The following is a 24,583-nucleotide window of genomic DNA, read 5'->3' as shown; positions in this document are numbered from 1 at the left end:
AATAAGTGAGGTCATGTGGTGTCTCTCTTTCATTGACTGGCTTGTTTCACTCAGCATGTTCTCCTCCAATTCCATCCAGGTTGCTGCAAACGATGAGAATTTTTTCTTTTTTATGGCTGCATAGTATTCCATTGTGTAAATGTACCATAGTTTTTGGATCCAATCATCTAAGCGGTGATTATTTGCTCTTCTCCAGCTGAATGGTTAGGGAGGCAGCCAGGCGGCCTCGGAGGCGGCCACTTCATCTCCTCGCCCCCGAGTGGGGGCTGGAGTCGTGCGGGGTGGCCGCTCTGCGCATTTCCTCTTTCACTGCTGTGGGTGGACTGTCCCGTCTCACCTTTCCCCCAGGAGTTCCCCTATCCCTAGGGGAAGGAAGGGCCTTGGAACTAAGATTAGGCCCAAGGGAGCCCACCGCTTACATTTCCAAGCTCTCTGCTTATCCATGAGGGTTCCAGAATTGATGAGAGAGAGTGTGAGCTCCAGGGGCAGGCACATCCCAGTTTGAACCCCGGTTCTGCTCTTCCCATCTGGATGTCTCTGGCCAGTCACCTCCCCGCTCTGTGCCTCGGTCTCCTCGTCTGTAAAGGCGGTAATGTCTGCCTCTCAGGGTTGTAGTGGAGATTTGAGGTGAGCTAAAAGGTAAGTTCGGACCATGCGGATGGAGGCACTTTCAGCAATTCCCGACACGCAGCAGAGATGTGACGTGTGCATACAGAAGCCCCCCTCCCCCACGGTTTCCCTTTTCGCACTTTGTTTCCCCGCAGTTGGTGTGGCCCAAACATATTAAATGGAAAATTCCAGAAATAAACCCTTCATAAGTTTTAGATGGTGTGCCATCATGAGCAGCATGATGAAATCTTAAGCCATCCTGCTATGACCAACTGGGATGTGAGTCACCCCTGTCCAGCGTGTCCGTGTTGTAGACACTCCCCACCCGTTAGTCTCTCAGTAGTTGTCTTGGTTATCAGATCCACACAGAGAGAGACCCCATTCGCAGTAAGAAACTGATTCGTTTTTATTTTTATTTTTTTTTAATATTTTTTTATTGATTTCAGAAGGGAAGGGGGAGGAAGAGAGATAGAAACATCAAAGATGAGAGAGAACCACAGATGGGCTGCCTCCTGCACGCCCCCAACTGGGGATCAAGCCCACAACCCGGGCATGTGCCCTTGACTAGACTGATTCATTTTTAAATTACGTATATGTGTTAGGAGAGGACATCGTGGACAGGAGCTCGGTGCTGTCCACTTTTCAGGCATCCACTGGGGGTCTGGGAATGGATGCCCCGTCCGCGGGTGGGAAACTACCGTAGGTGTTTCTCTTTCTGTGCCTTCCCATGACCCGCACGGGGCAGGACTCTGCTGGAAGTTGCAGATTGGGTGTCAGCGATAAAACCAGACCGCTGCTGAGAACTCATTAAGGCTAGGCAGACCTGGCTCTTTCTTTCGGGACCCAGAAATGCCAAGGTCAGACCTAATTACCTGCACGTGCCCGCCCCTGGGCTGGGTCCCGAGCGGTCTGGGTTTGAATCTGGCTCTGCCACTAGCTGTGTGTCCTCAGGTGAGTTCAAAGCTCCGAGCTTCCATCGCCACGTCTGTGTGTGGAACTATAGGTCACATGACCATGCCGAGGAGGCAGCCGGTGAGAGCAAACAAGGTCATGGATGTATTGTAGAAGGCAGCACAGGGTGTTCGGCGCCCACTAACTCTATGCTGTAAGGATAAGCCCTTTCCTGCCTTCAGGGGACTGACAGAGAAGTGGGGGAGGGAGACACAAAAGCACATGTCCTCGACCTCTGCCCCCTTCACTCCAGCCCACCTGCCTTCCTCTGCCCAGGACCCTGGTGATGACCTTAGCCCCGCCCACATAATCCCAGGTAATCTCCCCATCTCCAAGTCCTGTCTCACTCACACCTGCTCGTGCACAAGATTCAACCTGTGCCAGGTAACATGTTCCCAGGTCCCAGGGATGAGGATGTGGACATCTTTGGGAGGTCATGATTCAGCCTACCACATTCCCCCACTTCACAGACGAGGAAACTGAGGCCCCAGAAGTCATATCCTTGGGCAAAGTCCCCCTCCCAGGAAAAGGACAGACTTGTTGTGGGCTCTAGACCGCTGGAAAGGAGGTGCCTTCTGCCCCTCTCCCTGGCACCCACGCCCCAGTGCTTTAGGAGACAGACAGGTTTGGACGGTGTGGCCGAGCATTTGTGCCTACGGTTAGAGCTGGCATGGGGACAGATAAGCACGTCTATTCCCCTGGGACTGGGACAGCTAACAGGGTCCCAGGCCGCTTCGGGCTGAATCATCAACACCGTATAATGAGGCCTCTCCTGGGTCCGGGGAGCATGGCCCTGTTTGTAAGGAAGCCCCTGATGTACCTGTTGCTGCGACACGTGGCCTGGGCCCTCGTGCATCGGGCCAAGGCCCTTAAATCAAAGGAACCACAGCCGTTGAAACCGGGCACCAGATGGCTGCTATTTAAGGGCAGGTTTCTCACAGCCACTGACTCCTGTGGGGCCCCACCTGGCCCCAAGGACTTTGTCAGCTGGTCCCCGGGGCCTCAGCACCAGAGGCCTATCCCAGCTAACGGCATGCGCTCTGCCGTCCTCCTGGTCCTGGGCATGGAAGCTAGAAGAGCAGAGAGAGGACCTTAACAGAGAATTGGGGGTGGGAGAAAGAGGATGGGAGGTTCTTCACCAACTCTGGTCTTTAAAATTGAGTATCCAGCCCAGCTGTGGCGGCTAAATGGTTGAGCGTCAATCTATGAACCAGGAGATCACGTTTCAATTCCCGGTCAGGGCACATGCCTATGTTGTGGGCTCGATGGAATGATAGAATTCTCTGAAACTGAACCTCATAGACAAATTGGGGGTACTAATTGGCCCCTGGCTCATGGAGTTGTTATAATCGTTTTTTAAAAAGTGGGCAAGCAACCCTAGCCATGTGCTCAGTGGTTAGAGCAACAGCCCGAGGACTGACGGGTTGCAGGGTTGATTCTGGTGAAGGGCACGTATCACATTTGCAGGCTCAATCCCCAGCCTAGGTCAGGGTATATATGGGAGGCAACCAATTGATGATGTTTCTGTCTGTTTCTACTCCTCCCTCCCACTCTCTCTAAAAAATCAATGGGAAAAATATCCTCAAGCTAGGATTTAACAGCAACAACAAAAAAAGTGGGCAAGCAAATTTTCAACTTGTGTTTATTTTGTAGTAACTAGTGATGGCCCTAGCTGGTTTGGCTCAATGGATAAAGCGTTGGCCTGCAGACCAAAGGGTCCTGAGTTCGATTCCGGTTAAGGGCATGTACCTCGGTTGCAGGCTCCTCCCTGGCCCAGACCCTGGTCAGGGCTCATGCAGGAGGCAACCAATCAATGTCTTTCCCTCTTTCCCTCTCTCTAGAAATCAATTAAAAAAATACTCTCTGGTGAAGATGAAAACAAAACACATACACAAAAGTAAAAAACACAAGTGATGCATTTAAAAAATTATAACAAATACACACGCAGCTTAAAAAGTAGAAAAATTAGTTCCAGCCATCTCCCTTCCTCTCTTTGCTCCTAAGAAACCACGGGGTTTTTGTGGTTTCCAGTCCCTCATGTTCCTTGCATCTGCTTTTTGTAGTTTTTACATTTCCTTCCTTGCTGAGCTGTTATTAAAAACCAGAGCAGGCATAAGCATGTATAACATCTTCCCTTCCACACCCAACTTCCTAGTTCCTCCTTCTGCCCTCTCCTCTTGGTTATCAAGCAAAGACACTGCTGCTTGGGAAACCAGCACATTAAGCTGGTCGGCACTGCAGTAAACTTGCCAGGCTCTGCCAGTGTGGCTCAGTTGGTTGAGAGGCATCCCATACAGCAGGAGGACCCTGGTTTGATTCCTGGTCAGGACATCAATCCCCCATGGGGGTGTGCAGGAGGCAGGCAGTCAATGATTCTCTCTCAGTGTTTCTCTCCCTCTCCCTTCCTCTCTCTCTCTGAAGTCTATAAAAACATTTATTTATAAATTAGTAGACTTTGAGTGAGCAGAGAGGGATGTTACTGGAAGGCACAGGTACCAACAGGCTTAGACTTCCTAGGAAGTATGGAATATCTTGGGTTTGAGCATCAGCACTGCCCACCAGCCTAAGCTACTAATTCTCTGCATTCTCTCCAAAAATATTTCATTGTCTACTGCTGTGACCAGCACTGCACAGGTATGGTGAATGAAATGGCCGGGGTTCCTGCTTTCATGTTGTTGGGTAGATCACGTTAAATAAATAAGCATACATACCACTTCAAACTGTGAAGAGCACTAGGCAAGAAAGTAACACAATTCATGGAGGACTCATTTAAGGGAAGGGGAAGGGCTTTCTCTGTGGGAACATTTGAGTTGACACGTGTGCTTCTTGCCACCAGACTTTGGTCAGAATAAATTCAGGTTTCTCATCCATAACATGGTACTGGAAATTTCTCCCTTTGCCCTTGGTAATAGGCCCTGACTCAGTGCCTGGCTCATCACAGCCGCTCAGTAATGTCATGTCCCTTCCTCCCTCTCCCTCCACCCTGGACGTGCGTTGCTGGAGGAGCTGTGTTAATGAGCAGTTAGTGAGTGATGGAGAACCTTGCTGCTGACAAGTGAGTTGTGAAGCCCTCTAAGAGGGTCTCACTGGCCCTCTTTGACGGCTTTTGATGGCTGACCCTAAGGGAGGGAGAGGGGAGACGCTTTATTGTCTTCTGCCAATAGGAAGCCTTCATAGTTTCTGGAGAAGGGGAGATTGGGGGAGAGGAGGGTAGTAATAAAAAGGCTGTGCTATACAATCAAATCCCAGCAAATTATTTCCCCTCTCTACACCTCCTCTGAACTAATCCATGTCATACCACTCCAGTGGAACAGTAACTTTTAATGTGTAAATTGCTCAGCACATAATGGGCACCAACAAGCATGGGCCACTCCTTCTGTTCCCATCAGAACAGAGGAGACTGGGAGAAAGGTGCAAAGGTGTGGGGTACAGCTAGGCGGGGGACGAAGAAAGGAGTCAAAGGGCCAATTCACACCATCTGGGTTCAGGTCCTTGCTCTGTTCTTTCCTAACGGGCAGCCCGGGCAGGTCCCTGGCAGCTGTAGGACAGCTAAGAATAGATAGATCTGCCCCGCCGCGCCCGTGAAACCCTGCAGGCAGGTCCCCTCGCGGGCTCCTGACCTCAGGTCCAGGGGAACCGATGCGGTCACTCTCTGCTGGACACGTGGGCTTGGGGTGGGGTGGGGGGTGGGGGTTATGTTCAAAGAGGAGGGCGAATGAAGATGGGCCCAAAGAATGGAAGAGGCAGCTTTGCCATTTACAATCTGCGGCCGCGGGACCTGTGCTGGGTACCAGCGCGGGGGGTCTCCCGGAGGCCCTGGCCCGCAGCTGGCCGCCCGCAGCCGCAGCCCGCAGCCCCAGCGGCGGGGGACGGGACTGTGACCTCACCGGCGGGCGCCGTCCCGCGGGGCCATGAGATCATGAGATGCCGGCGCTCGCCGCGGAGTCGATTTGTTGGGAGCGCGGGGACAGCCGGCCGCCCACCACGGTGATCTCATCCGGGCCCGGGGGAGGGGGAGGCAGGCAGCCCGGCCGGCCGCGCCGCCTGCGGGGAGATGAATGGCCCCCGCCTATCGGTGACGTCACCGGCATTGTCCGTTGCCAGGTAACGGGCGGCCGCCTGCTTCTGGCCCCGCCCCCGCCTGCCCCGCCCCCCACCTGCTGTGCTGTCAACCCTATCCTTCCAGGCTGGCTCTTCCCTTTTTTTTTTTTTTTTTTTTTTAATATGGAGGTATACGTTGCATATTGTACAGTGTTCTAATTATAGGTATATGAGATCGATGAATATTTACCAATGCATGTCCATATGTTCCAAGATAAAAAAAAAGTGTCCTCCGATGAAATGTAATGCGAGCCACATAGGCAGTTTAAAATGTCCGAGTAGCCACCTTAAGCAAGTAACGGGGAACAGGTGGCATTGATTTTAAGAATATGTTTTATTTATCCCAGTATGTCCAACGTATCATCATTTCAACATGTAATCAAGATGAAGCATTTTAATGAGATATCTCACCTTTTTGCTATTGTTTTTCCAAGACTTTGAAATTCCCCGTGTATTTTGTGCTTTCGGTGCATCTCGACTGGGATTTAGCCACATTTCGAGTGTTCAGTAGCCGTGTGATGAATGCCTATTGTATCTGGCAATGCAGATATAGATCATCTAATGTCTAGACGATCTGGCCAGTACCTCTGCCAAGGGTGCCCATTATTCTGAATTCGCTCACCTCTCTTCTCTCCCACCCTACCACACACACCTGTATTTTGCTTTTCCTTCTCCCCACATCTCACTTAATTTCCTAGACTCCCTTTATCTGCCACGGTGCTCAAAGCACGAGGTGGGAAGTCAGCCTGGACTGAAATCCTGTACCACCTGCCTCGCCTCTTTGAGCTTCTTATTCTCGCCTGTAACCTGGAGCTCATAACATGTCCATCTCCTAGGGCTGCTGGAGCAGGGTGGGTGGGGGGACAGCATGCAGGTCTTACACGGAAAACTTTCATCAGCAAACTGTGAGCCCACCCTAGTTCTCTCTCCCTGCGTCTCCCACACCCCATGCCTCTCTCCCATGCTTCTGCTGAGCTTTCTCATCTGAAACACGGGAATGGCCACCACGACCCCACCAGGGGAGCATTTGATACGCAGTCCCTGGCCCTAGACAGTGACCATAAAGGGGTGGCTTTCCTCTTTCCTCTCCTCCCGGTCCCCCTCTTTGCCAGGTTTCTCACTCCTGGGTGCCCTTTTTCTTCTGGCTTTTACCTCCGTCATCTCTCTCCTCTCTTCTGCCTACATTTCCTTCTTCCCTTTCTTGTGTCTCTCTCTTTCCCTCCCTGCCTGAATTCCTCTAGCCTCCTATTTCCAGACCTCTCCACACTTCCTCCCACCCCTCCTGGCCACACTGCTGTGACGTCGGCTATCCAGCTCCCCACCCCCAGCCTTCCTTCCCAACGCGGAGCCCCAGCTTGGCCCGCCTGCCCCTCAGCGGCCAGGCCAGCACCAGTGAGCGGCTGTCCAGCTGTTTTGCTCTGAAGGGCTCTGTCAGCTGCAGCCCCATCCCCCTCACCCCCCACCCTGCAGCCTCCAATCATAACAGACCAGCAGGCCGCCTTCCCGGGAAAACAAGGCTTTGTTTTCGGCCCCTTGCTCCAGCCCAGCCCGCCATTTCGGAGCTGGAAGTGTGGCCTGACCCCCGTGGCGCTGGGAGAAAAGCAAATGAGGAAAGCGCACCCAGGGGGGCTGGACGGCAGTCCCTGCGCTTTCAGCCTAGGACTTTGCAATGGCACCTCCCTTTGTTTTCCTACTTTGGGTCAAGGAAACTTTGTGGCCTCCTTTTCTTGGGGGAACTGACTCACCCTCTCCCCGTGATTCTGCTGAGGCTGCCAGTCACGGGGCCCCGCCCACCCCTGTGGCTATGTCACCAGGCCCCACCAATCATAGGCCTCCAAAGCGGCGTTTGGCCTCCTGATTGGATTACAGGGGTGGAGATTTGACTTAGTAGGGCCATCTGAGTCTTGTCTGGCCATTTAGTTTGGTTAAAGGGCCCAAGGAGAAACAACGCCCTTTAACCAAACTTGTTAGGGTGGAATCCAAGCCATAAGGGTGTTGGCGTGAGACTTTTGCCAGTGGCCATCTTTCCTGCCACATAGAGGTGGAGCCAGCACTTTCTAGACATGTCACCTGGGACAGGTTGCCTGTCGTCTGTGTGCCTCGGTTTCCTCATCTGTAAAATGGGAGCAATGATACCACTTCCTCAAAGTGTGGAGCACCGAGTGGTGCCCGGCACATAGTAAGTTAGCATCATCATTATCATGATTGTGACCGGGAGGGAGTCTGCCCTTGGCAGGAGCGAATGAAGCTTAGACAGGAAAAGGAGCAGAGGCAACCTGAGCTGAGAGATGGGGGCACAGAGGAGAGACAGAGAGACTAAAATGGCATCTGGATGCAGGCAAAGCTATATAAATATTTGTTGTTAATCTTGATGCGGAAATAAGATTCCATACCCGTCTTTCCATTCTTTATCCATTCACATGGCTAACAACGATCTGATGATGTCTCCCCTCCCTGGCTCCTCACCCCATACTGCCAATCATCTTTCCCATGTAGGTGCATCCTCGAAAATTCTCCCTCTCTGCTCATCTTGTCTATTTCTCAGCATCGCTCTCTGGTTCTTTTACCACCCGCTTCGAGTCAGCCCTCTGTTATTTCCCTGTTTCCCATTTCACTGTTTGTCCCCCCCCCCCCCCCCCCCCCCAAGCTAGCAGTAAAGAAGTCAGAGCAGGATCTGCCTTCTGCCTTGACTGCTCCCGCCCCCTTCACCAGAGCCCCGCATATAGAGAGAACTCTGGGTACCCCATCCCCGTTCCCCCTTCACGGGTGGCTGGGAGGCCGGACAGCCCCTGATCTGATGGCTTTCCTTGTTCTCTGACACCCCGGAGAGCCACACATTCCATCTGGTGGTCATCAGAGATAACATTCTTAAGAAACCTAGAATTATCAAACTGCTTAATTAGAGAGAGACGGTTTCCCTGGGGTATGCCCAGATCCCTCCCTCCCCCCCCCCCCCCGTGGTTTATCTCCTTCTCCGAGGGGCCCGCCCCCCCGCAGCTAATCGCTACCTTTAGCATGATGCTGCACACGCAGTCACTCCCTTTATTTGCTGTGACATTGGTGCTGGTGTATAAGGAGACATTCCCTCTTGGATGTTCCAACTCTCCCTCTTCATCAGCAAACTCTAGAAGGCTGATGCCAGTAAGTGAAATATAGTGGCAACCATACTTTGGTAAAAACTGCTGTTTGAATTTTAAACCTGCTTTTAAGGCAGTTTTCCGGTGCCTGGGACCATAACCTTTGGAGATTGACCACTGAGTTCTGCTTCTGTAAGATAGAGCCAGCAGGATGTCCAGCAGGATGTGACTGGGGACGACCCTGTGGGCTGCCCCCAGTTTTTAGAATATAGTCTTTAGGATTTAGAATTTAGAACAAAGGAAAATTCCTGTGGTTTGAACTGTTGCAGAGCTCCCCAGCGGTCGAACAGTGCAGGGGGAGAGTTTGGAGAGACTTGCTTTGTTCATCGGGCGATGGGCTTGGGGAGGATGAATTTAAATTCTAAGCAAGGTTACAGGCAGAACTTCCTTTTTTTTTTTTTTTAATTAAAGAGCCAGCCCTATGTGCACTTAGTGGTTATCTCAATGCTGGCCTTGAAAACAATACAGTTCTATCCAATTAAAAAAGTGCACCTGGCATGGTATTGAGATTATGGGCATATTTGGTCTCTGGCCTACAAGGTCAGACAGCTAAGTTTATCTTCATCATTATTCAAACGGGCTAAAGCAACATTTTATCTAGGAAGAACAGCAGAAAATTTCAAACAACAGTTTGTTGCAAAATAGGGGTTTTCCTTCTCAGAACCTTTAAAAAGAACTACCTGCCCCTGAAGCAGTGCAGTTGTTGTGAAGTCCGCCTGCGTATGGTGCTCTTACGGCTGTCCTGGCCAGATATTTCAATAAATCTTTGCCTGCTTTTTTTTTTTTAAATAAATCATCAGCCTCTGGTGGTCTTATTTTGAACCCAGGGTTCGACCCCACAACATTAAGGAGGGAAGGATCTTCAGCTTCAGAAGTCTTCAGTTACTAAATGAGCACCTACTATGTGTTAGATACCAAGGATACAACTAGGAGCCAGGTTATCTTTACCCTTATGGGGCTCATGGTCCAGTGAGAAAGACAGGTAGGAAAATAAATTTTTAAATATTGTGAAAAGCACTCTAAAGGAGTGATTTAAGGGTGTAATAAGAGAACCTAATTTAATTAAAGAGTTGGGAAAGGTTTCTCATAGCTGAGACCAAAAAGAGGAACAGGTGTTAGCTCGGCAAAGATCAGGGGACCAGTGTGCCATCTGCAGAGGAAGAGCTGAGTCTGTATAGAGAAGTCACTGACAGAAGGGCCAGGATGCTGGTACCTGAGCCTGCTCTGAAATTCTGGGGATGTATTGGAGTCTCCATCATCAGTAATGGAAGGAGCAGAGGGAATGAAGGAGAGAGGGAGGGAGGGACAGATAGATGGACGCATGAATGGATGGAAGGCAGAGAAGTAGGAAGAAAGGAGAGTTCTTTGGAGGTTCAAGGAGTGATGAAAGCAAGTTAAGGTTGAAAGTTGGGAGAGACTGGGCTATTGGTCCAGAATGAGAAGGAACATGCAGTAGCTGAGAGCAGAGGGAGGCATGGGGCAGCTGAGGTTGGTGGTGCAGGAAAGCAGAGCCCACAGCTTGGGTATTCTGCAGAGCCTGGAGTTGCTGTCAGGGTGTGGGCAGCCCTAGACGTCACTTTGCTCCAACATTGATCGCACCTTTGGCGTGTCAAATATGATGCCCCCCCCTCCATATCTCTGCTCCGTGGTCACCACCACCCTCCCACAGGCTCCAGAAGGAAACCAGCATTCCCCTCCAGGGGATGTTTCCGGGCTGGTGGGAGTCCAGAGGGGGAAAGAAGGCCCACAAGGAAATGACCTCACCATGGGGAGAGATCTGAACCGTCACAGAGGTCCGACTGTGGGGTGAGTGGACCACTGGATGCCTTAGCAGAAGTGGACCCATTTCAAGGGGTCCCCTTCTGAGTGTGACCAGTGCCCAGCCCATCAAGACAGACTGTAACAGGATGGCTAAAAAGTCTCTGTTCACATCCTGCACACCATCCAGTAGTTGGATACACAACATGTTTTTATAACTTTTTCTCCCCCCTCTCATATCACATGCTCAGTACAAAAAAAAAAAAAAAGAAGACAAAAACACAAGGAAAATGAGTGTTCTGCATACCTTATTTTTTCTACTTAGAACTATATGAGCATTCCCCTGAGCCAATAAATATTTGTGGCCAGGATGATTTCTTTTTTATTTTGAAATACTTTTAGACTCGAAAGTTGTAAAAAATAGTAGAGTTGTTATATCCTTCACCCAGCTTCCCCTAACATTAACGTGCAATAGATCCGTGTTACCGTTAGCAACACCAGGAAATTTACATGGATACTGTTACTATTATATTCACTAAACTGCAGACCTGACTCAGATTTCACCAACGGTCTCACTAGTTTTCCTAACGCCGGGATCGAATCCAAGCTCCCACGTTGCGTTTATTCTGTCATGTCTCCTTAATCCTCTTCTACCTGACAGCTCCTTGGTCTTTTCTTCGTCTTTTGTGACCTTGACCCTTTTTTGAAGAGGCTGGACAGTTACCCTATAGAATGTCCCTTGATTTGGATTTGTCTCTTGTTTCCTCATGATTCTGTTGAGGTTATGAATTTGTTGTGTGTGTGTGTGTGTGTGTGTGTGTGTGTTTATCAGAAGTGATGCTGATTCCTTCCCAGTGCATCCTATCAGGGGGTTTCGGTTGTCCGTTTGATTTATGACTAGGGGTGTTAACCTTGCTCACTTGGTGAATGTGCTATGGGCTGGATTTCTTCACTGTGAAGGGCCTGTTTTTTAGGATAATCCTTGAGTGGCTGTTGGCTTTGCATCCTAGTTCTCTACTGTTAATCAGTCCCTCATTTGGAGTGTAACTGGTTTTGGTTTGTACTGTTACAAAGAATGCTACACTGGCCGTTCCTATTGGCACATCTTAGCACACATCTGTAATTGTTCTTAGGATAAATTCCTAGAAGTAGAATTGTTAGAGCAAAGACTATTGACATTTTTGTAAAGGCGAGGCATGCCTGGGGCAGGGCTATTTGTTTGTGTCTGTGTTTGTTCCTCCATTTGTTTCAATCCATTTTATTGAGGTATAATTTAAATACAGGGAAGTGCACAGATTTGAAGCTATATTTCAGTGAGTTCTGACAAATATATACATCCGTGAAACCACCAACCCAGTCACAAGATAAAAGATTTCTGTCACTCCCCCAAGTTCCCTGATGCCCCTTGCAGTCAGTCAATCCTCCCCCTATACACACCCCAGGCAACTTCTGACCTGATTTCTATTACTGCAGGTTAGTGTTACCTACTCTAGGATGGTCGATAAATCGCAATTATACAGTACGCCCTCTTTTATAACTGTTTCCTTTGATTCAAACTAATGTCTGTGACACTCATCGATGTTGCATGTATCAGCCATTTGTTCGTGTTTCTTGCTGAGTAGTACCCTATTGTATAAATGCACCCCAATCTGTTTATCTGCTCTCCCACTGATGGACATTTGGGCTGTCTCCAGGTTGGGGATATGATGAATAAAGCTACTATGATCATTAGCATACCAGTGGACATATGTGTTCATTTCCCTCGGGGGCACACCTAGGAGCGGAATTGCTGGGTCATTCGTAGATGTTTAACTTTATTAGACAGGACAGGGCGGGGTTATTTTCAGTTCCATTTTGGAGCACAGGCCGCCCCACGCTCGGGGGCCTTGTCCAAGAGCAAAGGGCAGGAGGGAAACAGAATTGTTGAGCACGGCTCTGCGCCCGGCACAGTGCTGCATGCGCTCCGTGCGTGTCCCCTTTAATCCTCAGAGCAGCCTTAGAAGGTGGGAGTGGGACTCCCATTCTGCATATGTGAAAACAGAGGCTCACAAACATTCAGCAGGGCAAGATTCAAACCTGGCCCTGCTGAAACCGGCCTGGCTCAGTGGATAGAGTGTCGGCCTGCAGACTGAAAGGTCGCAGGTTTGATTCCGGTCAAGGCCATGTACCTTGGTTGCGGGCACATCCCCAGTAGGAGGTGTGCAAGAGGCAGCTGATCCATGTTTCTCTCTCATCGATGTGTCTAACTCTCTACCCCTCTCTCTTCTTCTCTGTAAAAACTCAATAAAATATGTTATTTAAAAAAAAAAAAAAAAAAAACTGGCCCTGTCTGAGTCCCCGAGTCTATGTTCTTTCCCCAGTCTATGTTCTTACCTCTGGTGGCAGCAGCTGATGAGCCGGGAAGGAGAGCATATATCTTACCCCCGTCCACCCTAACCTGCCTCCTGTGGTCCATCCTGCCCGTGGCTCTGAGGGCTGTCCCTGATGCCCGGGCCAGCCCTCGAGAGGTGAGGGTGATCTGTGTGCGGGGCCCCAGGGCCTGTGCCCCCGCAGGTGGTTTTGAGCCCTCCAAGCCACAGCAGACCCTGGGGAGGGACCCGCACGCCAGCCCTCTGCAGCGGTGTCTGGTTTCTCCCTGTCTGAAACGTGATCCGCGGAGCCCTGATCCTCGGGGCTGGTGGGCAGCGGGTGAGGGCAGCGGGCAGGGGCCGCGTCTCCCCGGCCGTATCTCAGGCCCATTAGGAGCGGGCCTGAGTGCTTTCCAAAGCTGATTAATGGCCTGCCCGTGACCTGGAATGTCATTACTGCCCGGGCCAGGGGCCCCCGAGGGGTCCTTGGGGTCTTTACTACTAATAATAATTGATGCTCTTCGTGTGGTTGCAGGGAAAGTTCTATCTGGTCATCGAGGAGTTGAGCCAGCTGTTCCGATCGCTGGTCCCCATCCAGCTGTGGTACAAGTACATCATGGGTGACGACGCTGCCAACAGCCACTTTCTGGGCGGGGTCCTGATGGTCCTCTACAGCCTCTGCAAGGTGAGGCCCCGTTCACTCACTGCCCCTAAGGGCCAGGGTGGGGGGCCCTTACCCTCACTTCTTTCAAATTGAGGCAAAATCCACACAGCAACAGAACTCAGTGACATGGAGCAGATTCGTAGTGTTGTGTGCAACCACCACCTCTGTCTGGCTCCAGGACATTTTCATCCCCAAAAAGGAGCCCTGTACCCACAAAGCAGTCGCTCCCCATTCCTCTGCCCTCCCCAGCCCCAGCCCCAGCCCCTGGAAATCACCAGCCTCTCCACCTGTGTGGATTTGCCTATTCCGGACACAATGTGCGATTTTTAAAAAATATATTTTATTGAGTTTTTACAGAGGAAGGGAGAGGGATAGAGAGCTAGACACATCGATGAAAGAGAAACATCAATCAGCTGCCTCCTTCACACCCCCCACTGGGGATGTGCCTGCAACCGATGTACGTGCCCTTGACCGGAATCGGACCTAGGGCCTTTCAGTCCGCAGGCCGACGCTCTATCCACTGAGCCAAACCGGTTTCGGCACAATGTGCGTGCGATCTTGTATGTCTGGCTTCTCTCACTGAGCAGCATGTTTCCACGGTTCCTCCTGGCTGCGGCCTGTCAGGACTTCATTCTTTTCATGGTTACATCCACCCTAGTTTATTTTCTTGTCTTTTGTAATTCTCACCCAAAGATATCTTTTCCATTGATTTCAGATGGAGCAGAAGGGAGGTAGGAGGGAGGGAGAGAAAGAGAGAGAGAGAGAGAGAAACATCAATCTGAGAGACGTACATCGATTGGTTGCCTCCTGTTCACGCTCCAACTGGGGCTGAGGATTGAGCCTGAAACCAAGGCATGTGCCCCTGCCCGGGAATCGAACCTGCGGCGCTTTAGTCCGAGGACCAGCACTCCAACCACTGAGCCAAACGGGCCAGGGCCACCCTAATTTCTTGTCCATAAAGCTCCCCACATGCTAGCCTTACACAGAATCTTCACAACTCTACAGAGTGTGCACCATCCTTGCTCTCATTTGATGGGCGAGGAAGCAGAGGCTCAGAGAGAAGTCCCTTGCCAGGGTCACTCAGCTAGAGATAACAGCGTGAGCGTCCAACCCAGGCAGCCTGCTTCCAAACCATGCCACTCTTCCCCACAGCCCTCACCGCCTCTGCACGCGCTTTCTGTTCCTGCTGCATTGCACACCATCAGCTCTGCAGTCAGTACACAGTCCTTCCTTCTCATTGTTAGTACAAATCACTTTCCCCCTTCTTGATCTTAGAGGCTCCTGGGGAAATGCTTGTGTTCTTCTAGGTCCTTCTTCCCAGCAGGACTAGTCAGGCAGTGCAGGCAGTGTCAGACCGTGGGGCTTATCTAGTAGTCTACTGACCTGATCAACTGGAAGTGGCTGATTGGAGTGCTAGATGGAGAAGGATTATGGGCTCTGGCTGGGCTCAGAGGAAGAGTGTTGCGATCGATTAGCAATGCCTGCCCTGGGCTTGGGAGAGGAAGAGGCAGTGTGCAATGCCATGTGTTTACTCCCCAGGTACAGGGGAGGCTGTTGATGGAAGGCAGGAAGTTCGAAGCCAAGCAGAACTGGTGGGAAGGGGGGGTTTCAAATGGGAGAAAGTGCCATGAAAATGCTCAGAGGCAAAGACGAGGGGTGGGGGCAGTGGGTGGCTCGGGAGTGGTAAGCGAGATCCTGTACAATCCTTGGATGCTTTTCAACCATCACCCTGCTCTCCTTCCAGTCCTTCGACATCTGTGGCCGCGTGGGTGGGGTCAGGAAAGCCCTGAAGCTTCTTTGTACCTCTCAGGTGAGTCGGCTTCATGTCGTCCTGGCCAAGGTCACAGGAACTAGGAGCAAGAGCCAGAAGCAGGTCTCAGTGTGCTTCTCAGGGTCCACAGCTGTGTTTCTCTCTCTCTCTCCCTCCCTTCCTCCCACACACAGAATTACGGAGTCCGGGCCACTGGGCAGCAGTGCACAGAGGCTGGTGACATCTGCGCCATCTGCCAGGCCGAGTTCCGGGAGCCTCTCATCCTTATGTGCCAGGTGAGCAGGCCGGGCAGGGGCATCGGAGTCTGAGGCTGGGGGACCGGCAGGCCCTGCCCCGGGCATCAGTCTCAAGTGCCTTTCGCTTTACCAAACCTCGAGGCTCTGGGATGGGTCTTTGGGAACAGTGCAGTCCAGACCAGAGTCAGATCTGGGTTCTGATCTCAGCTCTGTCTCTCCTTAGCTGGGGGACCTGGACCAGGTTACCTCGCCTCTCTGAACCTCAGTTTCACTGTCGAAAATGAAAAATTCACTCAGGCATAGTGTCAGAGTATCGTGATTGTGAAACCCAGCAGCACTGTGGGTGGGTCATTCCACCTCCCTGAGCCTTGGTTTTTCTCATTTACAAAACGGGTATCACACCAATGCCTACCTTGTAGGGCTAATATTACGATTAAATGAGATCATCTCTGGAAAGAACTAAATTTGAATTACTTAGTCATAAAAGTTGTTCATATGTATATAATTATATTTACCATTTGTTTTTTATTATGATTAGTTGTGGGCCACCACCCTATAGCAGTAGGTACTGGTTAGTCCCTTTCATTTCCTTCATGTATCCCCTCTCCTCCTCCTCCTCCTCCTCCTCCATTCTCCCCCACCCCGACATCAGGGGCCGAGATGTCAATTCAGCAAATGTGTATGAGTCAAGCATCCTACCAGACAGCAGGGAGGGGAGGCAGAGGGCTCACAGCCCCTGTCCCCTGCTCTGGAAGCTCGCGGTCCCCCTGGGGAGGCAGACACATACATAAATAACTATGAAACAAGGCAGGCCGTGGTAAGTGCTGTGTAAGAGAGATTCATGCAGCGTCCCCGGGGACCGGGGACCGGGGCAGATAGCGATGAGCTCGAGGTTGGAAAGGCCTTGGGGAGGAGGCACCGCCTGCAGACGAGAAGGAATCGGGAGCATATGGCTCCTCCCACCACCACCTTCCGGGGTGAGAAGACAGGAGGTGGGTGGTGGTGGGGGGGGGGGGTCCTCTTTTGGCATCAGCAGAAATTTTTGCTTTTGCTTTTGATTTTTGGGCATTGTAGCGGGCTTGTTTTTTTAAATTTTTTTTTTCATTGTCATTATTTTAAAAATTGAGAATATATTTGCATGATCCAACATTCTTGACTATGGAATTCATGAGTGAGGAGTCATGACAACGGAACGCCATGTGGGCCCCGGGCGGGGTCCTGGCACGGAGAAAGGGCACGGGTGGGAAAGGCGGTCTGACGAACTCCTGATCAGGCCTGGCGTGTAGGCAACGGCCATGCCTCTGTAGCTTCTTAGCTTCGACCAGTGCACGGTGGAGATGCAAGGTCACGTTACGGGAAACGGGGACTGGGTGAGGACCTTCTGTGCTCGTGGCCACTTGTCTGTTAGTGTAACATTCTCCCAAAATCAAAAACCGCACTAAACAACGTTTTAAAGAAGGAAAAGGGAAAGTGGTTACGGGCTCCTGCCCTTGTCCCCAGCTCCCCAGTTCCCTCAACACCCCACAGGCAATTATTGTTACCGGTTTCCCTCCTGTCTTTCCAGAGACGCCTATAGACACACTGGACACGTCTTTTTCAAGACGACATAAGTCGCAGCATATTCTACCCAGGCTGCATCCTGCATCTCCCCTTTTGGACTTGATACTCTGCCTTAAGAAATTGCCCCTTATTTGCCTATCACCCTGCTTTTCGGATAGTCCCCGATGTGTTTAACCCTTCTCCTCTGGGTGGGCCCTGAGTCGCGGATAATCTTTCGTTGTTACAAATGTGGCTGCCGTGGGAGGTCAGAAATGGGGAGACTCGTGGCACCTTCCTGGGCCCATGGTGTTGACTAAATGAATTAATTCAAGGGAAGCATGTAGGATCACACCGGGGACGTGCTCAGGGTTCAATAAATAATAGCTCTGCCCTCGCCAGGTTGCTCAGTGGTTAGAGCATCGGCCCACACTGGGGAGTCCCAGGTTCATGTCGGTCAAGGGCACATACCTTGGTTGCAGACTCAATCCCTGGCCCCGGTTGGATTGTGCAGGAGGCAACCAATTTATGTGTCTCTCTCACATCCATGCTTCTCTCTCTGTGCCTCTCCCTCTTCCCTCCACTCTCTAATAATCCATGGGGGGAAATATATATCAGCTCTTATTGGCACGCCTTCCCTTTCCCACATGTGCGAGCTCTCGGTGGGATAGGTTCCTGGTGGCGGCCTCACTCGGGCGGAGGTTATTGCTGCACTGCCCTCCATCGAGTGTATCCGAGGGCCGAGTGTGACTCGACCTCTCACTCCACCCCGCTATGTTATCAAGCCTTTTTTTTTTTAACTTCTTTATTGATTATGGTATCACATAATTGTCCTCATCCCCCCATTCCCATCCCAAACCCCTCCCCACTTTGCCAATCTGACAGGTGACTAACACTGTCTCGGAGCAGGTTCAATTTGCATTTCCCTAATTATGAGCATCTTTTCATGCGCTGCTGAGCCATCTGCATTGCCTTTGCAGCAGCCACAGTGAGAGTTTGGGCCTGATGTCAAGGTGAAAGGCTTCCTTCTTCCGCTCTGGCAATCTCTCCAGGCCCTAGGCTGTTTGTCTCTTTCCCTTTCTTCTCCTGGTACCCCGCTGTCTCCCCGAAGCTGGGTGAGAATTCCCAGAAGAGAGACAAAAAAGCCATTGCCCGGGAGCCACACCACAGCTAGTGGTGGTTGGAGCCCACCAGCATGGCTGGTCAGGTTGAGCACATGGTTCAGGCTTGCTTTGCTGGTGAAAGGGCCTTGTTAATTCTCAAATGCATTGAATGTCTGAGTGAAATGTTTCTTTCTTAATAAATGCTTCCCTGACTTCCCTTCCCTAGACTAGTTCATGCTCTGGGTTTATGGTTTCATAGATTCCTATGTTTTTCCTTTGTAGCACTTACTATCCCAGTTATCAGCTAGTAGCTGATTAGGCCGCTGGTTGTGCAAGATCTGTCTCCTCTTTGTCAAATTTTAAGCAACTTGAGAGTGGTAACCATGCCTATCTTGTGTAAATGCAGTCACAGTACTGACTTAGTAAATATTGGATGGATGGATGGATGGATGGATGGATGGGGTAGATGAAATGTGATGGATGGTTGGGATGGACATGGATGGTGACCAGGTGCGGGGGTGGGTGAGTGTGCAAAGATGGGTAGATAGAGTTAAAAGTGTGTAGGTAGCTGGGTGGTTGGGGAAATGGATAGACAGATGGGGGAAAAGGTGAGTGGATGGATGGGGGAATAGGTAGGTGGATGGGGAACTAGATGGGTGGCAGGATGGATAGTTGGCTAGATGGATGGATGGATCCAGGGACAGCTGGATGAAGAGCCCACTAGGCTAAAGGATGATCTTATCTCCCCTTCCAGCCTGGCATCGCGAGACAGAGAATAAAAAATTGAATGTAATCATAACAATTACTGAATATTCGCCAGCAATTATAAAATACTTATTATTGGCCAGGCACTGTTCTAAGTGCCTTATTTTTTCTTCTCTTTTTACAGAACATTTTGTTAAGACTTTTATATTATTGCCCCTACACTCTTTATTTTAAACATTTTAAGCCTACAGAAAAGTTGAAGGATAGGGCAATGAACACCCTTTTATCCTTCACCTAGATTTACTAACCATTAACATTTTACTGTGTTTGCTTTTCTTGATATAAATTTATCCCCCTAAACCTGTTGAGAATAAGTTGCTGACATCTTGATTCTTCATCCCTAAATATTTCAGCATACATCTCCCAAGAACAAGGACATTCTGTCCCATAACCACAATTCCACTAGCACATCCCAGAAATTTTAAATTGATATAAAATCCCAATATTCAAACTTTCCCATTTGTCTTCAAAACATTCTTCATAGTTAGAGTTCCCCTTTCCTTCCCCCATTCAGGATCCAATCAAGAATCATATACTGCCTTTGATTCTCACATCTAAGTGCTTTCAATCTTCCTAAGGGGGGAGCACTGTTATCCCCATCTTACAGATGCGGAAACTGAGGCACAGGAGGTTAAATCACTGGTCCAAGTTAAAGCCAGAAAGTAGCGGAACTTGTTAAGTTTCCAGTATCCCTGTGTTTCCCTTCACCTCTGTGGTCTATTCTCCACCCAGCTGTATTTTTTATTATCTTAAGTTTTACATATGTCCCCTTTTTCCCCAATTGACACCCCCTCTCCCACAACTATTCCTACCCAGGTAAGCCCCCACCGCCCCAGTGTCTGTGTCCCCTGGTTATGCTGATATGCACACATACAAGTCCTTTGGTTGCTCTCTAACCCGCCCACCTCTCTGCCATTTGTCTCTGGGCCTATTTTTGTTCATCAAATTATGTAGATCATTATATCTCACATATGAGTGACATCATGTGGTGATATTTATCTTTCTCTGACTGCCTTCCAAAAGGATCTTTTAAAAATTCCAATCATATCAAGTCACTCCTCTGCTCAGGGCCCTGCCATGGCTCCCTGATTCTCTCAGAGTAAACACCCAAGTCCTCGAATTGGCTCACAAGGCCCTGTATAATCTGCACCACCCCATCAGCTCTCTGATTTCGTCTCCCCCTCCCGCCTCCCGCCGCCAAGCTCAGCCACACCGCCCTCGCTGGCCCTCCGGCACAACGGGCACTCCTGCCTCAGGGCCTTTGCACGAGCTGTTTCCTCTGCCTGGTGCGCTCTTTTCCCAGATGCCACCGGGGCTAACGCCTCACCCTCCTGCAAGGTTTACCCAAATGTCAGTATCTCAGACCGACCAGGTAAGTCTCCCATCCCCTCCTCCTCAAGGAACCGGGACTAGACAAGCACACCCTAGGCCCCCTTCCCTGCATCTCCATCCTAGCACTGGAAACTGACATTCTCTACGTTTTAAACATTCATTTTGCCAGCTGTCTCCTCAGCCGGAGTGCGAGCTCCGGGAGGGCAGAGCTGTCTGTTTCGCTGGCTGCTGGGTCCCCCGCGCCTCGGACCGAGGTGGGCACGGAGTCGGGGGGCGCCCGGGTAAGCGCCCCGGTGGCCCCGATTGCTGTTCCCGCAGCACGTGTTCTGTGAGGAGTGCCTCTGCCTCTGGCTGGACCGCGAGCGCACCTGCCCGCTCTGCCGCTCCGTGGCCGTGGACACCGTGCGCTGCTGGAAGGACGGGGCCACGTCGGCGCACTTCCAGGTGTACTAGCCCCGGAGCTCGGGCGCGCCCAGGGAGCGGACGGCAGGTCCGTGCGGCCTTCCTGGAAAACAGGCCGCACGCTCTCAGTGTCCTGCCCCCTGCCTTCCTCCCCCTCTTCCCCTAAAGCTTTCCGTTCTCCCCACCCTCACCGGCCTCCTGTGTTCCCTGGCTCAGTGCATGCATCCGTCCCTGCACATGGGGAAGCCCCCCGAACTCAGACTCTCTCTGCCCAGGTGGGTCTCCCACCCCCTCCTCCTCAAGGAACCGGGACTAGACAAGGTCCCGCCTGTGTGTTATTTTACTCAAGAGAACCAAGCGCCTGAAGCTGCACGCTGAGGAGGGGCCTAGAGGTCACTGCCTGCCCACAGTGGCCCAGGTCTAGGTGAGGGGCACGGTGAAGTCTTTCCCAAACTCAGATGCCCAGCCCCGCCTCGAGTGAGCCAGGCATGGCGTCACGCCTCCCGCCGGGACGGCTTCCATGGTACCGCGGAGGAGACGTGGCACAGAGCTCGGTGTGGTCACCGCCCGGCGTCAGCGCCTGCACTTACCCACCACGTGACCCGCTGCTCAGACCCTGCGGCGTGGGGCCCAGCAGACAAGGTTCCTTAAAACCACAAGAGGAGATTTTGATGGGCCCAGGTGGCCCAGGTGCGTAGCTTATTTAACTTAGACTGCACTGAGAAGGAAAGACTTGGTCCTGAAATTGCTTCCTTCCTGAGCTGGGTTTCTGCACCCATCTGTGTTTCTCTCCTCTCCCTCCCAGCCTTGTCCCCTCCCTCCCTCCCTCACACCTCAGACCTGTCAACAGCCCCTGAGGACATTCCCTCTCCCCTGGTCGCCTCCAGAGCAAAAGGGACAGTCCATGTTATGGATCTGTACTCAGCCAGGGTGATGGCGGAGAGCATGGCGGCCACCGGGCTCCCGCAATCTCTAAGTGAGGGCTTCCAATCTGTGTAGCAGAGCCACTTCTCTCCCTGCTTGGAGGTCTGGGAGGAGGCGGCCCGGGCGGTCATGTAGATGCCACTGGAACCCGGCCTGTCCTACCCTTCTCCCACCCCTATCCTCTCACTGGCCACCCCAGCCCAGCGGGCTGGTGCCAGCGGCATTTCAGAGCAAGCCATCTGGGTGGCTAGGGGGCAGACTAGAAAGAAAGCCAGAGGGGAGCTGGTGGGAACCTTGCTGCCCCCTGCCCTCGGCCAGTGTGAGCGTGCCCACCCCGTCCCCAGCAGATTCCGGGCACGGGGCCCTGGGCACTGTGGAGCCAGCACCCTCTCTTCTCCCTGACGTGCCTGGCTCTTTCCTGATAACCAGCGAGACATCCCTTCCAGGGCTGCATGGCATCTTTCAAGCTCTGTTACTATGGCGATGGCCACGCTGTTCCAATCCCACTTGCCTGGATAATCAAGTCAGAAAGGGAAGTGGAGGGCAGCAGAGCCCAGTGGAGGCGGCCTCTCTGTTCCCTCCGCCTGGAGGAGGGACCACAGAGAAGGATCACAGTCTTTTGCAGCTGGTTTTTACCGGGAGGAGGTCCCTGTCTGCAGGTGCCAGCACAGAGGCTCGGGAAACGGGAGCTGGAGGAGGTGTTAAAGTGATAGCATGTGACAGAGCAGAGCCGTCTGTTCATTTTATTTTATTATATTTTATTTTTAATTTATTGGGTGAGTTGGTTAATAAAATTATGTGGGTTTCCCTTGTATGGTCCTATATTACATCATCTGTATATCGTGTTGTGTGTTCACCACTCCGAGCCACGTCTCCTCCCATCACCATTTAGCTCCCTGCACCCTCTTCTGCCTTCCCTGCCCCTCTCCCGCTGGTGATCGCCAGAATGTCTGTGTCTGGGAGTTGATTTTTTGGTGTCTGCTTAATCCCTTCACCTTGTTCGCCCAGCCTCCAGCCCCTCCCCTCTAGCAGCTGTCAGTCTGTCCTCTGCCTCAGAGTCTGTTTCTATGTTGTTTGCTAGTTTACTTTCTAAGCTCTGCATGCCTTTGGGAAATCACTTCCTCTCCCTGTAGCCATCTCCAGAGTGAGGAAGCCTAGCCCCATGGTCGGCAAACTGTGGCTCTCGAGCCACATGCAGCTCTTTGGCCCCTTGAGTGTGGGTGGCTCTTCCACAAAATACCACGGCCCGGGCGAGTCTATATTGAAGAAGTGGCGTTAGAAGAAGTTTAAGTTTAAAAGATGTGGCTCTCCAAAGACATTTCAGTCGTTGTCCTGTTGGTATTTGGCTCTGTCGACGAATGAGTTTGCTGACCACTGGCCTAGTGTATCATCTACCGGGACCAGGGAAACTGATGATGCCGATAGCTGGTGAATACAACACTGTTTTGTCACTTACACTCCTGCCATGCACACACAAAGCTTCTCTGACAGTCTGCAAATAACCAGCCACACCCCTGACGCTGGAAAGTAGGGGTGTCGAACTCAATCAGAGAAGGGGCCAAAATCTAAAATCCAGCCTAAATCGCGGGCCAAATGGTTTACTGAACAGTCATAAACTGTCATTGTGATGGAAACGCAGCGGAGTGCAGTGATGACAGCGCGGTGCGGGCCACATTGCAAAGCCTGGCGGGACGGATTTGGCCCGCGGGCCTTGTGTTTGACACATGTGCTATAAAGAGTCACCTGTGGCCCTGGCCGGTGTGGCTCAGTTGGTTGGGCATCGTCCCGCGCACTCAGAGGTTCGATTCCCAGCCAAGGCACATGCCTGGGATTGCAGGCTCGATCCCCAGGGGGCGGGCATGTAAGAGGCAGCCGATCAATGTTTCTCACGTCGGTGTTTTTCATTCTCCCTTCCTCTCTCTCTCTCTAAAAATCATTTTTTTTTTTAAATTTTTTTAAGTGTCAGACACACGTGGTGGACATTCAGGGGCAGGTGGGATGACTGAGCATAGGATTTTATTTATTCATCCCCTACCCTCCAGGGAAAACCCTGTCTGCAGGTTTCCTTGGGGGGGAAGGGGGGGGCCCGGATTTCACTTCAACCCTTGGGAGGAAGAATGGCCAGTGCAGTGTTTTCCAAATGTCAGGCCACATGTGCTGCCCGGCACCAGAGTAAACGCTGGCACACATCGCTCTCGGCAGAGAACAGTGCCTCTGCCTTCCCGTCTTTGCTCTGCAACTCCTTCACTTTGAACGGAATTCACCTGAGTCAGATGGGAGTACCTGCTCTTCTCTTTGAGGACTCACTGACTGGAGCCCCAGGAAGTCCTCGGGGACGGCCTCTTGAGGCAGACTCTCGGGCATAAGGAATGAGGGGACGAGAAGGCAAGCTTTGGGCCTGGGTGTCCCAGACCTTCCGCAGAGGAGAGGGGGAGGCCCGGGAGACCTCCAGGCTGCTGAGCCGCGGTCCGAGCAGGACATGTAACGCGATGCTGGAGTCTTTCCGTGCTTTTGCTCTGGGCCAAACAGAGCCGCCTTTGGTGTTTTGAATGTCCTCCTACGTTCCCTTCTGCCAATAAATAACGTCTGTCGGCCAAACTTACCTTCCTGGTCTTGAGTCTCCGGCCGCCTCTTGAGCCAGGTGGAACTGTGTTGGGACAAATGCAGAGAAGCACTTGGTGCAGTGGGTGGCATCGGACGTTGGTCTCTCCAGAGCAACCCCATTGAGTGACACATGATGTATTAAGGAAGCGCTTCTGGAGAAAGCAGTAAGGGAATGAGCGGAACAGGAGAGGGAACGGGGAGAGGCCAAGCAAGAAGGCGCCTTACAAGGAGGCCCGGCTCCCGGTTTGGGGCGGGGCCTTAAGAGTACCAGGTGCATCTCAGTCGTCCCACCCTGAGGTCTTTGTGATCCACACTCAGTCCTTGGCAGTGGGTTGATTAGGG

At 51.6% G+C, this 24,583-nt stretch overlaps 1 protein-coding gene across 3 annotated transcripts in view; it reads left to right on the top strand.

Annotated features, from left to right (window-relative positions):
• RNFT2 (ring finger protein, transmembrane 2) overlaps positions 1–21,077 on the top strand; it is a 47,106-nt gene extending 26,029 nt beyond the window's left edge. For 2 of the 3 annotated variants that reach the window (XM_036448890.2, XM_036448891.2), the window contains exons 8-11: positions 13,440–13,589; positions 15,313–15,378; positions 15,513–15,614; positions 20,630–21,077. In XM_036448890.2, coding sequence (XP_036304783.1) covers positions 13,440–13,589; positions 15,313–15,378; positions 15,513–15,614; positions 20,630–20,764 — 453 coding nt within the window. In that variant the 3' untranslated portion in view covers positions 20,765–21,077. Of the gene's footprint in view, positions 1–13,439; positions 13,590–15,312; positions 15,379–15,512; positions 15,615–17,139; positions 19,765–20,629 lie in introns of those variants that run through there. The other variant, XM_045585404.1, reaches the window with a different exon arrangement.
• Positions 21,078–24,583: the final 3,506 nt, after the last annotated feature.

Source organism: Pipistrellus kuhlii, unplaced genomic scaffold, assembly GCF_014108245.1.
Source record: "Pipistrellus kuhlii isolate mPipKuh1 unplaced genomic scaffold, mPipKuh1.p scaffold_m20_p_20, whole genome shotgun sequence".
Lineage (NCBI taxonomy): Eukaryota > Metazoa > Chordata > Mammalia > Chiroptera > Vespertilionidae > Pipistrellus > Pipistrellus kuhlii.
The sequence above is the reverse complement of the archived record's forward strand: the minus strand, read 5'-3'. Positions and strand labels throughout refer to the sequence as shown.